This window comes from Nerophis ophidion, linkage group LG06 (genome assembly GCF_033978795.1).
Source record: "Nerophis ophidion isolate RoL-2023_Sa linkage group LG06, RoL_Noph_v1.0, whole genome shotgun sequence".
Taxonomy (NCBI): domain Eukaryota; kingdom Metazoa; phylum Chordata; class Actinopteri; order Syngnathiformes; family Syngnathidae; genus Nerophis; species Nerophis ophidion.
Window position 1 is genome coordinate 20164669 of NC_084616.1, and position 16757 is coordinate 20181425.

General features: G+C 40.3%; 1 protein-coding gene across 3 annotated transcripts in view; it reads right to left on the minus strand.

Annotated features, from left to right (window-relative positions):
* Window positions 1-16188, minus strand: part of fbxw12 (F-box and WD repeat domain containing 12) — a 39342-nt gene extending 23154 nt beyond the window's left edge. For all 3 annotated transcript variants that reach the window (XM_061902958.1, XM_061902959.1, XM_061902960.1), the window contains exons 1-7: window positions 16047-16188; window positions 15940-15977; window positions 12341-12507; window positions 12151-12275; window positions 4438-4644; window positions 4090-4254; window positions 629-839 (exon numbers count right to left, since the gene is read on the minus strand). In XM_061902958.1, the coding sequence (XP_061758942.1) occupies window positions 629-839; window positions 4090-4254; window positions 4438-4644; window positions 12151-12275; window positions 12341-12507; window positions 15940-15977; window positions 16047-16148 (1015 nt within the window). In that variant the 5' untranslated portion in view covers window positions 16149-16188. The remainder of the gene's footprint in view (window positions 1-628; window positions 840-4089; window positions 4255-4437; window positions 4645-12150; window positions 12276-12340; window positions 12508-15939; window positions 15978-16046) is intronic.
* Window positions 16189-16757: the final 569 nt, after the last annotated feature.

Genomic DNA, 16757 nt, shown 5'->3' on the forward strand with positions numbered 1-16757 from the left:
CCCTAACGGAATTACTCATTAATGAGAAAGAAAGTAATTAATGCGGTACTTCAAAAGAAAAAAAAAACTTCAATGTCCGGCATATGCAGTTGAGAGACGTTTCATGAGAGCAGAGTGTGTGCGCCTTTAAAAGCGGTGCCTGTTGCCAAGTGACGTGTGCTGTCACCAAGAGCGCGCTCCGAGCAGCATTATAGCAAAGTGGTGTGTGCTAGCATAGCAGCGTCATAAACGGCAGCTCTGTTGAATCTCTTCCCTGGATTTTGTTAGCGCCAGCTAATAAAGATAATGAACGTGCTTCCATGGCTGTAGTCTCCTTGTCAACATACTGGGTATTGTAGGATTGCAAGCTTGTCACTTCAATCATTGATTTGCTGTTCATTATTCCCCCGTAGTAGTAGTAGTTGTGAGTGTGTGTGTGTGTGTGTGTGTGTGTGTGTGTGTGTGTGTGTGTGTATTACACATTGTTTGCTGTAGGATGTTGCAGTCTTCTATTTGCTATCAAATAAAAGTAAAAGTAGTGTTTGTAGGTCACAAAAGTACTCAAGTAAAATTATTTTTCACTAAAAGTACTAGGAGAGTACAGTTTATAGCACCAGGTGTCCACCGTTCACAACATGCCCCTGTTCACCTTGGACCTGAGACTTGTACTTGGACTTGTGGAGGATGACTTGGAAGATGGAGAGGACTGTGGAGTCGGCGCCATGCGGGCGGTGGATTGTGGCCAGCCTGGCAGACTGGCAGGGCATGAAAACGGCAGCCTGGCATCTGGAGACTGGCACCAGGTGGCACAGAGGGTCTTGGTCCTCACTCGGGGACGTCAGACTCTCGGCGTAGACCACCTGAAAACAACACGCACACGGAACATCACAAATGTGGATGTTTCCACTCCGGCACTCATGCAGCATGGTATTGTTTGGAATGTGCGGCCATCCTGATTTTTCAATGCATTCTGGGTTCTAATGATATCAATAAGTGATTAATTTATCAAACAGGCATGGTGGCCTAATAATAATTACAATAACAATAATACGAAATTAAAAAAATACGAGAACATTGCTCCAAAGTGTGGCCCAGAGACCTTTTGATTTTTGAACGGCCCGTGGCACATCCTAAAAATATATATGAATTATATATATTTTGAATTATGATTATAATATTACGAAAAAACAAACATAAAAAACTGTTATTGCTCAAAAATACAATAATCAATCGCAATCAATGTTGTTATGAATTATTGACATATTCATAGCTACAATTACTTCACATCAAATATTACTCTTTAGAAATATTATAATTTTTGGTAATGACAATATAACAAAAAGGGCATAAAACAAACAAAAACAAACAAAAAATAAACACAGACTGAGAATCCATGGATAGATCTAAAGTTGATCTAGAAATTTGAGTGTTGAAAGTAAAAAAATTATAATGTATGACCTATTTTTAACACTTTTATGATTGGAGACCCTTTTGGGTCCCTGGGAATTTTTTTTAAACAGTTATTTTCCTCAAAAAATATTAATGAATCAAAATCAATGTTAGGGACGGTGTGGCGCAGTGGGGAGAGTGGCCGTGCGGAACCCGAGGGTCCCTGGTTCAAATCCCACTTAGTACCAACCTCGTCACGTCCGTTGTGTCCTGAGCAAGACACTTCACCCTTGCTCCTGATGGGTGCTGGTTAGCGCCTTGCATGGCAGCTCCCTCCATCAGTGTATGAATGTGTGTGTGAATGGGTAAATGTGGAAGTAGTGTCGAAGCGCTTTGAGTACCTTGAAGGTAGAAAAGCGCTATACAAGTACAACCCATTTACCATTTAATATAAATTTTTGATCTATATATAGCTGCAATTACTTCACATCAAATATTACACTTAAAAATATTTTTTGAGGGAACATTTTGCATATTTGTTTTTTTTGTCATAGAAAAACAGATTAAAATGGAATAAAACACACAGAAAAAAGTCAATAGTTTACATTGACAGAATGATCTGAAGTTGATCTACAGACCGGTCAAACAACTGGCGTGTAATAAGTGCAACACATACAGTATAAACACTTTGTAGGACTCAACAAAAGACAAGATTATATGGCAAAGACTACTTCCTGACTACGGCGACACACCCAGGACAAACTTAAAATAATGCATACTTGCAAATGACACTCAGAAGAAAACTAAATATGACAAGTTATTATCACTCTCTTAAAGGCCTACTGAAATGAGATTTTCTTATTTAAACGGGGATAGCAGGTCCATTCTATGTGTCATATTTGATCATATAGCGATATCGCCATATTTTTGCTGAAAGGATTTAGTAGAGAACATCCACGATAAAGTTCGCAACTGTCGGTGCTAAGAAAAATGCCCTGCCTCTACCAGAAGTAGCAGACGATGACGTCACACGTTGATGGCTACTCACATATTTACATTGATTTTAATGGGAGCCTGCAACAAACAGTGCTATTCGGACCGAGAAAACGACAATTGATTTGAGCGAGGATGAAAGATTCGTGTTTGAGGATATTGATAGCGACGGACTAGAAAAAAAACGAATAAAAAAACAAAAAAAACGCCATTGCATTGGGAAGGATTCCGATGTTTTTAGACACATTTACTAGGATAATTCTAGCAAATCCCTTATCTTTCTATTGTGTTGCTAGTGTTTTAGTGAGTTTAATAGTACCTGATAGTTGGAGAAGTGTGTCCACTGGTGTGTTGACGGGCAGCGTCTCTGAGGGAAGTCACAAAGCTGCAGCAGGACGGAAGCTCCGCTGATATCCGGTAAGAAGCGACTTTTTAAACACAATTTTCTCACCGAAAACTGCTGGTTGACATTTGGTCTGGATTCATGTCTGCTTGACCGCGCTCTGATCCATAGTAAATTTTCACCTCCGGGAATTTTAAACAAGTAATCACCGTGTGTTTGTGTGGCTAAAGGCTAAAGCTTCCCAACTCCATCTTGCTACTTTGACTTCTCCAATATTAATTGAACAAATTGCAGAAGATTCAGCAACACAGATGTCCAAAATACTGTGTAATTATGCGGTTAAAGCAGACGACTTTTAGCAGAGTATGTGCGTAGTGCTCATACATCCTGAAACCCTGTGACGTCTTGCGTATACGTCATCATTACACGACGTTTTGAAGACGAAACTCCCGAGAAATTTAAAATTGTAATTTAGTAAACTAAAAAGGACGTATTGGCATGTGTTGCAATGTTAATATTTCATCATTGATATATAAACTATCAGACTGCGTGGTCGGTAGTAGTGGGTTTCAGTAGGCCTTTAAATGAGAATTAAATAAATATATTTCCACATCTAAGTGTGACAACATGAGAATAAAATAAATACATTTCTACATCTGAGTGTGTACAACAGGGGTCTCAGACATGCGGCCCGCGGGCCAATTGTGGCCCGCGAGAAGTTATTTTGCGGCCCTCACTTTAATATGAAAGTTTAATGTTAGTGCGGCCCGCAAGTTTTATATGAATGCCGTTTGACAGCGTTGTGTTATTTGGGTCCAAAATGGCTCTTCCAACGTTCTGGGTTGCCAACCCCTGCGTTAGAGGGAAAGCGGCGAATGAGTGAAAGCGACAGAGACGTTGCCATGGAGATGAGAGTTTTCTTACGTGCCTGGCTGCAGTCACACCTCGACACCTGTCCGTCAGTAATAACAGTCCCCAAGAACTTGGGCCAATTCAAACCGTCGTTTTTTTTTATTGTTTAATTTGTATTGCCTCACACGATGAACACTACATATACTGTATTTCTATATGATGCCGGATAACACTCCGGGAACTGTCACATTTTTGCGCTCGCTATCCCGGTAGCAAGAGGATAATCCGCCTGATTATCCGCCGACCGCCGTGTTGCTGTAGGGAGGAAAAGCGGAACGACACACATTGCGGAATTAACATTATTCTCCGTGCGTCGGCTAAATACAAATATATTTACTTATTTGCACAGAGAAAGTTGCGCAAGGGATACAATTTGAAACGTCATTATACAACTAGACATGCTGAAGAGTATGCAAACATGGCCCCCAGGTAAAGTGAGTTTGAGACCCCTGGTGTACAACATGATGACATACCTTTGGACTACAGTCAAGGTGGTCTTTGTGTCCAGCCATGATCCAGTTCTTGTCAGGTGATATCAGGACTATGTTGACCTTGAACGTGTCCGATATCATCAAAGTGGACCTCTGACTCAGACTGGGTGCACTTAGTGTGACCAAGTTGCCCTGATTGGTTCCCACCTGCATGGAGATATGAAGATGGATAATGTTGGATGTCACATGGAGATATGAATAATGTTGGATGTCACATGGGGATATGAATAATGTTGGATGTCACATGGAAAGATGGACAATGTTGGATGTCTCACACACGCACGCACATGCACAGAGAGAGAGGGAGAGAGAGAGAGAGAGAAGACTCACGGAGAGGAAGCAGTGCTGGTCCTTGTTGAAGAACTGCAGTGTGCAGTGTGGAGAGGCAGAGTGATGGAGCGCCACCTCCTGGCCAGTGAGCGCCTGCCACACCTTGATGTCACCTGAGGAGTCTGCAGTCGCCAAAAAGTCTCCCCGCTCGTCACGCGTCACGCAGGTTAAAGGTTGCTGCTGCTGGCCACACCACAACTGCTCGCCCTGGCAGGAAACACACGTCCTTCAAGACCAGGTCTTCATTGCAACAGATTGACACGACTTATACTGCTAAGCAGGCTTCTCAAGGCGATACTAGTACCAATGATTATAAGTCGTCTATAAGGGGCGGTGATATCGCACATCATTAGTTAATATGGGGTGGTGATATCGCACTGCGTTCATTAATATGGGGCGGTGATTTCGCACACCATTAATTAATATGTGGTGGTGATATCGCACATCTTTTGTTAATATGGGTTGGTGTTAACGCACATAATTAATTAATATGGAGCAGTGATATCGCAAATCAATCGTTAATATAGGGCGCTGAAACGAGAATCATTAGTTAATATGGGGCGGTGGTATCACACATCATTCATTTATATGGGGCGGTGATATCGCACATCATTCGCTAATATACGACAGTAATAGCGCACATTAGTTAATATGGGGCAGTGATATCGCACATCAATAAATAATATGGGGTGGTGATATCGAAAATTATTTGTTAATATGCGGTGGTGATATCGCACATCACTCATTAATATGGGGCAGTGATATCGCACATCACTCGTTAATATGGGGCAGTGATATCGCACATCATTCGTTAATATGGGGCGGTTATATTGCACATCATTCGTTAATATGGGGCGGTTATATTGCACTTCATTAGTTAATATGGGGCGGTGGTATCGCACATCATTCATTTATATGGGGCGCTGATATCGCACATCATTAACTATTATGGGGAGGATATATTGCACAACATTCGTTAATATGGGGCGATAATACCGCACATTAGTTAATATGGGGCGGCGGTGATATGGCACACAATTTATTAGTATGGAGCAGTGATATCACACATAATTTGTTAATATGGGGCGGTTATATTGCACATCATTCGTTAATATGGGGCGGTGATATCGCACATCATTAGTTAATATGGGGAAGTTATATTGCACATCATTAGTTAATATGGGGTGGTGACATCGCACATCACTCGTTAATAAGGGGCAGTGATATCGCACATCATTCGTTAATATGGGGCGGTTATATTGCACATCATTCGTTAATATGGGGCAATGATATCGCACATCATTAGTTAATATGGGGAGGTTATATTGCAAAAGGGAATAAGCGGTAGAAAATGGATGGATGGATGGATATATTGCACATCATTAGTTAATATAGGGCGGTGGTATCGCACATCATTTATTTATATGGGGCGGTGATATCGCACATCATTAACTATTATGGGGAGGATATATTGCACAAAATTCGTTAATATGGGGCAATAATACCGCACATTAGTTAATATGGGGCGGTGATATGGCACATAATTTATTAGTATGGGGCAGTGATATCACACATCATTTGTTAATATGGGGCGGTTATATTGCACGTCATTAGTTAATATGGGGCGGTGATATGGCACATAATTTATTAGTATGGGGCAGTGATATCGCACATCATTAACTATTATGGGGAGGATATATTGCACACCATTCGTTTATATGGGGCGGTGATATTGCACATCATTCGTTATTATGGGGCGATAATACCGCACATTAGTTAATATGGGGCGGTGATATGGCACATCATTAACTATTATGGGGAGGATATATTGCACAAAATTCGTTAATATGGGGCAATAATACCGCACATTAGTTAATATGGGGCGGTGATATGGCACATAATTTGTTAGTATGGGGCAGTGATATCACACATCATTTGTTAATATGGGGCGGTTATATTGCACGTCATTAGTTAATATGGGGCGGTGATATGGCACATAATTTATTAGTATGGGGCAGTGATATCGCACATCATTAACTATTATGGGGAGGATATATTGCACACCATTTGTTTATATGGGGCGGTGATATTGCACATCATTCGTTATTATGGGGCAATAATACCGCACATTAGTTAATATGGGGCGGTGATATGGCACATAATTTATTAGTATGGGGCAGTGATATCACACATCATTTGTTAATATGGGGCGGTGATATCGCACATCATTTGTTAATATGGGGCGGTGATATCGCACATCATTAATTAATATGGGGTGGTGATATCACACATCATTTGTTAATACGTGGCGGTGATATCGCACATCATTAATCAATATAGGGCGGTGATATCGCACATCATTCACTATTATAGGGAGGATATGTTGCACGCCATTCGTTTATATGGGGCAATGATACCCCACATTAGTTAATATGGGGTGGTGATATCGCACATCATTAGTTATATGGAGCGGTGATGTCGCACATCATTAATTAATATTGTGCGGTGATATCACACATCATTGGTTAATATGGGGCGCTGATATTTCACATAATTCGTTAATATGGGGCGATAATACCGCACATTAGTTAATATGGGGCGGTGATATCGCACATAATTTATTAATACAGGGCGGGGATATCACACATCAGTTAATATTGGGCGGTGATATCGCACATCATTTGTTAATATGGGGAAGTGATATCGCACATCATTAATTATAATGGGGCCGTGATATCGTACATCATTCACTATTATGGGGAGGATAAGCGGTAGAAAATGGATGGATGGATATTGCAAACCATTCGTTAATATGGGGCGGTGATATTTGGGGCGATAATACCGCACATTAGTTAATATGGGGCCCTGATCTCGCACATAATTTATTAATATGGGGCGGTGATATGACACATCATTTGTTAATATCGGGCAGTGATATCACACATACTTAGTTAATATGGTGTGGTGATATCCCACAGCATTTGTTAATATGGGGCAATGATATCACACATCATTAGTTAATATGGAGCGGTGATATCACACATCATTCATTTATATGGGGCGGTGATATCACCCATCATTCACTATTATGGGGAGGATATACTGCACACCATTCGTTTTTATACGGGCGGTGATATGGCACATCATTTATTAGTATGGGGCAGTGATATCACACATCATTTGTTAATATGGGGCGGTGATATCGCACATCATTTGTTAATATGGGGCGGTGATATCGCACATCATTAATTAATATGGGGTGGTGATATCACACATCATTTGTTAATACGTGGCGGTGATATCGCACATCATTAATCAATATAGGGCGGTGATATCGCACATCATTCACTATTATAGGGAGGATATGTTGCACACCATTCGTTTATATGGGGCGGTGATATTGCACATCATTCGTTATTATGGGGCGATAATACCGCACATTAGTTAATATGGGGCGGTGATATGGCACATAATTTATTAGTATGGGGCAGTGATATCACACATCATTTGTTAATATGGGGCGGTTATATTGCACGTCATTAGTTAATATGGGGCGGTGATATGGCACATAATTTATTAGTATGGGGCAGTGATATCGCACATCATTAACTATTATGGGGAGGATATATTGCACACCATTTGTTTATACGGGGCGGTGATATTGCACATCATTCATTATTATGGGGCGATAATACCGCACATTAGTTAATATGGGGCGGTGATATGGCACATCATTTATTAGTATGGGGCAGTGATATCACACATCATTTGTTAATATGGGGCGGTGATATCGCACATCATTTGTTAATATGGGGCGGTGATATCGCACATCATTAATTAATATGGGGTGGTGATATCACACATCATTTGTTAATACGTGGCGGTGATATCGCACATCATTAATCAATATAGGGCGGTGATATCGCACATCATTCACTATTATAGGGAGGATATGTTGCACGCCATTCGTTTATATGGGGCAATGATACCCCACATTAGTTAATATGGGGTGGTGATATCGCACATCATTAGTTATATGGAGCGGTGATATCGCACATCATTCACTATTATAGGGAGGATATGTTGCACGCCATTCGTTTATATGGGGCAATGATACCCCACATTAGTTAATATGGGGTGGTGATATCGCACATCATTAGTTATATGGAGCGGTGATATCGCACATCATTAATTAATATTGTGCGGTGATATCACACATCATTGGTTAATATGGGGCGCTGATATTTCACATAATTCGTTAATATGGGGCGATAATACCGCACATTAGTTAATATGGGGCGGTAATACCGCACATTAGTTAATATGGGGCGGTGATATCGCACATAATTTATTAATATAGGGCGGGGATATCACACATCAGTCAATATTGGGCGGTGATATCGCACATCATTTGTTAATATGGGAAGTGATATCGCACATCATTAATTATAATGGGGCCGTGATATCGTACATCATTCACTATTATGGGGAGGATAAGCGGTAGAAAATGGATGGATGGATATTGCACACCATTCGTTAATATGGGGCGGTGATATTTGGGGCGATAATACCGCACATCAGTTAATATGGGGCCCTGATCTCACACATAATTTATTAATATGGGGCGGTGATATGACACATCATTTGTTAATATCGGGCAGTGATATCACACATCATTAGTTAATATGGTGTGGTGATATCCCACAGCATTTGTTAATACGGGGCAATGATATCACACATCATTAGTTAATATGGAGCGGTGATATCACACATCATTCATTTATATGGGGCGGTGATATCACCCATCATTCACTATTATGGGGAGGATATACTGCACACCATTCGTTTATATAGGGGCGGTGATATGGCACATCATTTATTAGTATGGGGCAGTGATATCACACATCATTTGTTAATATGGGGCGGTGATATCGCACATCATTTGTTAATATGGGGCGGTGATATCGCACATCATTAATTAATATGGGGTGGTGATATCACACATCATTTGTTAATACGTGGCGGTGATATCGCACATCATTAATCAATATAGGGCGGTGATATCGCACATCATTCACTATTATTGGGAGGATATGTTGCACACCATTCGTTTATATGGGGCGATGATACCCCACATTAGTTAATATGGGGTGGTGATATCGCATATCCTTAGTTATATGGAGCGGTGATATCGCACATCATTAATTAATATTGTGCGGTGATATCACACATCATTGGTTAATATGGGGCGCTGATATTTCACATAATTCGTTAATATGGGGCGATAATACCGCACATTAGTTAATATGGGGCGGTGATATCGCACATCATTTATTAATACAGGGCGGGGATATCACACATCAGTTAATATTGGGCGGTGATCTCGCACATCATTTGTTAATATGGGGAAGTGATATCGCACATCATTAATTATAACGGGGCCGTGATATCGTACATCATTCACTATTATGGGGAGGATACGCGGTAGAAAATGGATGGATGGATATTGCACACCATTCGTTAATATGGGGCGGTTATATTTGGGGCGATAATACCGCACATTAGTTAATATGGTGCCGTGATCTCGCACATAATTTATTAATATGGGGCGGTGATATCACACACCATTTGTTAATATCGGGCAGTGATATCACACATCATTAGTTAATATGGTGTGGTGATATCCCACAGCATTTGTTAATATGGGGCAATGATATCACACATCATTAGTTAATATGGAGCGGTGATATCACACATCATTCATTTATATGGGGCGGTGATATCACCCATCATTCACTATTATGGGGAGGATATACTGCACACCATTCGTTTATATAGGAGCGGTGATATTGCACGTCATTTGTTAATATGGGTCGATAGTACTGCATATTAGTTAATATGGGGCGGTGATATCGCACATCGTTTATTAATATGATGCGGTGATATCACACATCATTTGTTAATATGGGGCGGTGATATCGCACATCATTTGTTAATATGGGGCGGTGATATCGCACATCATTAATTAACATGGGGTGGTGATATCACACATCATTTGTTAATACGTGGCGGTGATATCGCACATCATTAATCAATATAGGGCGGTGATATCGCACATCATTCACTATTATAGGGAGGATATTTTGCACACCATTCGTTTATATGGGGCGATGATACCCCACATTAGTTAATATGGGGTGGTGATATCGCACATCATTAATTAATATTGTGCGGTGATATCACACATCATTGGTTAATATGGGGCGCTGATATTTCACATAATTCGTTAATATGGGGCGATAATACCGCACATTAGTTAATATGGGGCGGTGATATCGCACATCATTTATTAATATAGGGCGGGGATATCACACATCAGTTAATATTGGGCGGTAATATCGCACATCATTTGTTAATATGGGGAAGTGATATCGCACATCATTAATTATAATGGGGCCGTGATATCGTACATCATTCACTATCATGGGGAGGATAAGCGGTAGAAAATGGATGGATGGATATTGCACACCATTCTTTAATATGGGGCGGTGATATTTGGGGCGATAATACCGCACATTAGTTAATATGGGACCGTGATCTCGCACATAATTTATTAATATGGGGCGGTGATATCACACATCATTTGTTAATATCGGGCAGTGATATCACACATCATTAGTTAACCCCGCCTTCCGCCCGATTGTAGCTGAGATAGGCGCCAGCGCCCCCCGCGACCCCGAAAGGGAGTAAGCGGTAGAAAATGAATGGATGGATGGATAGTTAATATGGTGTGGTGATATCCCACAGCATTTGTTAATATGGGGCAATGATATCACACATCATTAGTTAATATGGAGCGGTGATATCACACATCATTCATTTATATGGGGCGGTGATATTATCCATCATTCACTATTATGGGGAGGATATACTGCACACCATCCGTTTATATAGGGGCGGTGATATTGCACGTCATTTGTTAATATGGGTCGATAGTACTGCACATTAGTTAAAATGGGGCGGTGATATCGCACATCGTTTATTAATATGATGCGGTGATATCACACATCATTTGTTAATATGGGGCGGGGATGTCGCACATCATTAGTTGATATGGTGTGGTGATATCCCACAGCATTTGTTAATATGGGGCAGGGGTAGGGAACCTATGGCTCGAGAGCCAGATGTGGCTCTTTTGATGACTGAATCTGGCTCCCAGATAAATCTTAGTGGACATTGCTTATTACGGGGAGTAATGAATAATTCCTCTGGTAAACACAGTGTCAAAAATAACGTTCAAAATATAAAACATTCTCATGCATTTTAATCCATCCATCCGGTTTCTACCGCACCTGTTCAAGAAGTCGCATTAATGGTAAGAAGTTTTTTATTTATTGTTGGTTAGCTTCAGAATAACAATGTTATTAAAAATAATAAGAGACTTATTATACTCTAAAAATGTTGGTCCTACTTGAAAATGCAGGCATTTAGTTGTATTCAGTCTTAAAAAAAATATATATGGCTCTCATGGAAAATATTTGGCTTGTATGGCTCTCTCAGCCAAGAAGGTTCCCGACCCCTGATATGGGGGCAATGATATCACACATCATTAGTTAATATGGAGCGGTAATATCGCACACCATTAATTAATAGAGAGTAATAATGTGACAACTGAAGTGTATTTTTTATGATTTAGAAGAAATGCTTACTGACAGTTTGGACGTTCCAAGCTCGGACCGAACCGTCGGTGGCAGCGCTGCAGACCGTGGAAGATGCGCTCCATGGGTCAGGACTGCCAGGTGAGTTCACCTGCAGGTAGACCACGCCCACTACGCTCCCTGATGAACGACAGTTTTATCAAAGACGGTTAGGTCACGGGAAGCCTGTTTGAGACCGTACTCACCTGTGTGACCCCGGAGACTTTTACAGGCGTACCCTCCACTCCGCCCGTCCTTCATCTTCTTCTCCAAGCAGGACCGCCGCAGGAAGTACTTCTTCCAGGAGCGATTGACGTGCGAGCTGGACAACACCACTTGGCTGCAGAAGAACCATCGCTGCAGACACAACCTCCTGCCAGGTGAGGAGAACGAACATCCGGTTTACACCCGGAAGGAAGCCGGCAGAAGAAGAAGAACCGGAAAAATACAGTGGGGCAAAAAAAGTATTTAGTTAGCCACCGATTGTGCAAGTTCTCCCACTTCAAATGATGACAGAGGTCCGTAATTTTCATCATAGGTACACTTCAATTGTGAGAGACAGAATGTGAAAAAAAAAATCCAGGAATTCCTATTGTAGGAATTTTAAAGAATTCATTTGTAAATTATGCTGGAAAATAAGTGTTTTGTCTACCATTCAAAGCTCTCACTGATAGAAAGAGGTTTTGGCTCAAAATCTCACGATACATGGCCCCATTCATTCTTTCCTTAACACGGATTAATTGTCCTTCCCCCTTAGCATAAAAACAGCCCCAAAGCATGATGTTTCCACCCCCATGTTTCACAGTAGGTATGGTGTTCTTGGGATGCAACTCAGTATTCTTCTTTCTCCAAACACGACGAGTTGAGTTTATACCAAAATGGATACATGGATGATACAGCAGAGGATTGAACTATGGATTGAACTTTCACAGTATCATGTTAGACCCGCTCGGCATCCAATGCTTTCGGTCCCCTGGAGGGGTTTTGGGTTGCCCACATATGTGGTCCTCTCCAAGGTTCTCATAGTCATCATTGTCACCGACGTCCCACTGGGTGTGAGTTTTCCTTGCCCTTATGTGGGCCTACCGAGGATGTCGTAGTGGTTTGTGTTGTGGTTTGTGCAGCCCTTTGAGACACTAGTGATTTAGGGCTATATAAATAAACATTGATTGATTGATTGATTGAGGATTGGGAGAATGTCATGTGGTCAGATGAAACCAAAATAGAACTTTTTGGTATAAACTCAACTCGTTGTGTTTGGAGGGAGAAGAATACTGAGTTGCATCCCAAGAACACCATAACTACTGTGAAGCATGGGGGTGGAAACGTCATGCTTTGGGGCTGTTTTTCTGCTAAGGGGACAGGACGATTGATCCGTGTTAAGGAAAGAATGAATGGGGCCATGTATCGTGTGATTTTGAGCCAAAACCTCCTTCCATCAGTGAGAGCTTTGAATGGTTGACCAAATACTTATTTTCCTCCATAATTTACAGATAAATTCTTTAAAATTCCTACAATGTGAATTCCTGGATTTTTTTTTCACATTCATCCATCCATCCATTTGCTACCGCTTGTCCCTTTCGGGTTCAAGGGGTAGAAAACAACACTCATATGTGTTGTTTAGTACCTTTTGTCTAGCTTGTGTGCTACTGTGTGCTTAGCTGCTGTGTAGCCTCCGGTGTATTTAATTGAGCGATGTACAGTGGGGCAAAAAAGTATTTAGTCAGCCACCGATTGTGCAAGTTCTCCCACTTAAAATGATGACAGAGGTCTGTAATTTTCATCATAGGTACACTTCAACTGTGAGAGACAGAATGTGAAAAAAAAATCCAGGAATTCACATCGTAGGAATTTTTAAGAATTTATTTGTAAATTATGGTGGAAAATAAGTATTTGGTCAACCATTCAAAGCTCTCACTGATGGAAAGAGGTTTTGGCTAAAAATCTCACGATACATGGCCCCGTTCATTCTTTCCTTAACATGGATCAATCGTCCTGTCCCCTTAGCAGAAAAACAGCCCCAAAGCATGATGTTTCCACCCCCATGCTTCAGAGTAGGTATGGTGTTCTTGGGATGCAACTCAGTATTCTTCTTCCTCCAAACTCGACAAGTTGAGTTTATACCAAAATGGATACATGGATGATACAGCAGACGATTGGGAGAATGTCATGTGGTCAGATGAAACCAAAATAGAACTTTTTGGTATAAACTCAACTCGTCTTGTTTGGAGGAAGGAGAATACTGAGTTGCATCCCAAGAACACCATACCTACTGTGTGTCACACCTATGGATCATGTTCGGTTTAGTTTTTTGGACATTTAGTTCTGTTTTGCATTTCTTTGTTTGTCTTGTTACCATGCCAACTCATTAGTTTTCATCTGTCATGTCTGATCATGAGTTTGTATGGCCATACTAACCTGAGCATCCCCAATCTCGTTTGTTCTAGAAGTTAAGCAGGGTCTGGCCTGGTTAGTACTCGAATGGAAGACTGCCTAGGAATACCAGGTGCTTTTGACCTTTGGACTCTTTAAAGTTCCTTTTTTTTCACTCCCTGTTTTGTCACCATGACGACCAATCAGTTCACCTGTCTTGTCTCACACCTGTTTGCACTTATCATGTTCATTATTTAAGCCACCGTTACCAGGCAGACAGTCTGGCAACATCACCTTCTGCACCCATGATGCTTTTCTCATACCCTTGTCACAGTAAGTTTTGTTGTTATTTATGCCACAGTGCAAGTTTTTGTTCCATGTTTATAGTTAATTGCTTTGTGCTAGTCTTTTGTTTCATAGCCCAGTTTTTTGTACCGCCATTGTGCGCGCTTTTTCTTGGTTCCTGTTTTTAGTTTTAGTGTTAAAATAAAGATGTCTTTACTTTCACGCCGTTTCCACTCCATTCGCTTTGCACTTCGGGAAAACAACCCAAGACCAAGTCCAAGTTTGACACTGTGAAGCATGGGAGTGGAAACATCATGCTTTGGGGTTGTTTTTCTGCTAGGGGGGACAGGATGATTGATCCCTGTTAAGGAAAGAAAGAATGGGGCCATGTATCGTAAGATTTTGAGCCAAAACCTCCTTTCATCATTGAGAGCTTTGAATGGTGTTGACCAAATACTTATTTTCCACCGTAATTTACAAATAAATTCTTTAAAATTCCTACAATGTTAATTCCTGGATTTTTTTTCACATTCTGTCTCTCACAGTTGAAGTGTACCTATGATGAAAATTACAGACCTCTGTCATCATTTTAAGTGGGAAAACTTGCACAACCGGTGGCTGACTAAATACTTTTTTGCCCCACTGTATATGAGGGGCCGTTAAGAACATTATTCAGAATGACCTCTTACATACACTACTGAAATACTCTTACATACACTACTGAAATGCTCTTACATACACTACTGAAATACTCTTACATACACTACTGAAATGCTCTTACATACACTACTGAAATGCTCTTACATACACTACCGAAATACTCTTACATACACTACTGAAATACTCTTACATACACTACTGAAATACTCTTACATACACTACTGAAATACTCTTACATACACTACTGAAATACTCTTACATACACTACTGAAATACTCTTACATACACTACTGAAAATACTCTTACATACACTACTGAAATACTCTTACATACACTACTGAAATGCTCTTACATACACTACTGAAATACTCTTACATACACTACTGAAATACTCTTACATACACTACTGAAATACTCTTACATACACTACTAAAATACTCTTACATACACTACTGAAATGCTCTTACATACACCCCTCATAACATACCTCCATAACCACTGAGTGTCGGCAGCGTCGTGCCAGTCCTACAAAACATCACACGTCATATCGTTGTCGTCGTCGTTCGGAGCTACTTCCACATTCCGCCTGCTTACCTTACAAACCCCGGACGCGCTGATTAAGTCGTCCAAGGGGAGGAAAGAGAAAATGTGAAGCAGACAGTCACTGACTAAGGTCTGGGGGTTCATGGCGAACATCCGCCGTCTTAAAGCGTCCTGTAGTGGTGACGCACCAACCAGGAAGTACAGGCTTTTATGCATGCAGGCGTGCAAGCTGCCGCTAGATGTCGCCAGAGTATAGGGAAAGCGACTAGGGGGCGCTCCTTTGCGTTTAACATCGTTTATTATTCTATAGTATGCTTAGTTTATTATTCTATATTATACATTGTTTATTGTTTATCATTCTATATTAGACATTGTTTAGTATTGTTAATTAGATATTGTTTAGTATTCTATATTATACATTGTTTGTTATTCTATATTATACATTGTTTATTATTCTATATTAGACATTGTTTATTATTGTATATTTTACATTGTGTATTAACTATTATATACTATACATTGTTTATTACTCTGTATTATCCATTTATTGTTTGTTGTTCTATATTAGACATTGTTTATTATTCTATATTAGACAGTGTTTATTATTCTATATTATACATGGTTTATTATTCTATATTATACATGGTTTATTATTCTATTTTAGACACTGTTTATTAGACATAGTTTATTAATCTATATTAGACATTGTTTGTTGTTTATTATTCTATATTAGACATTGTTGTTTATTATTCTATATTAGAT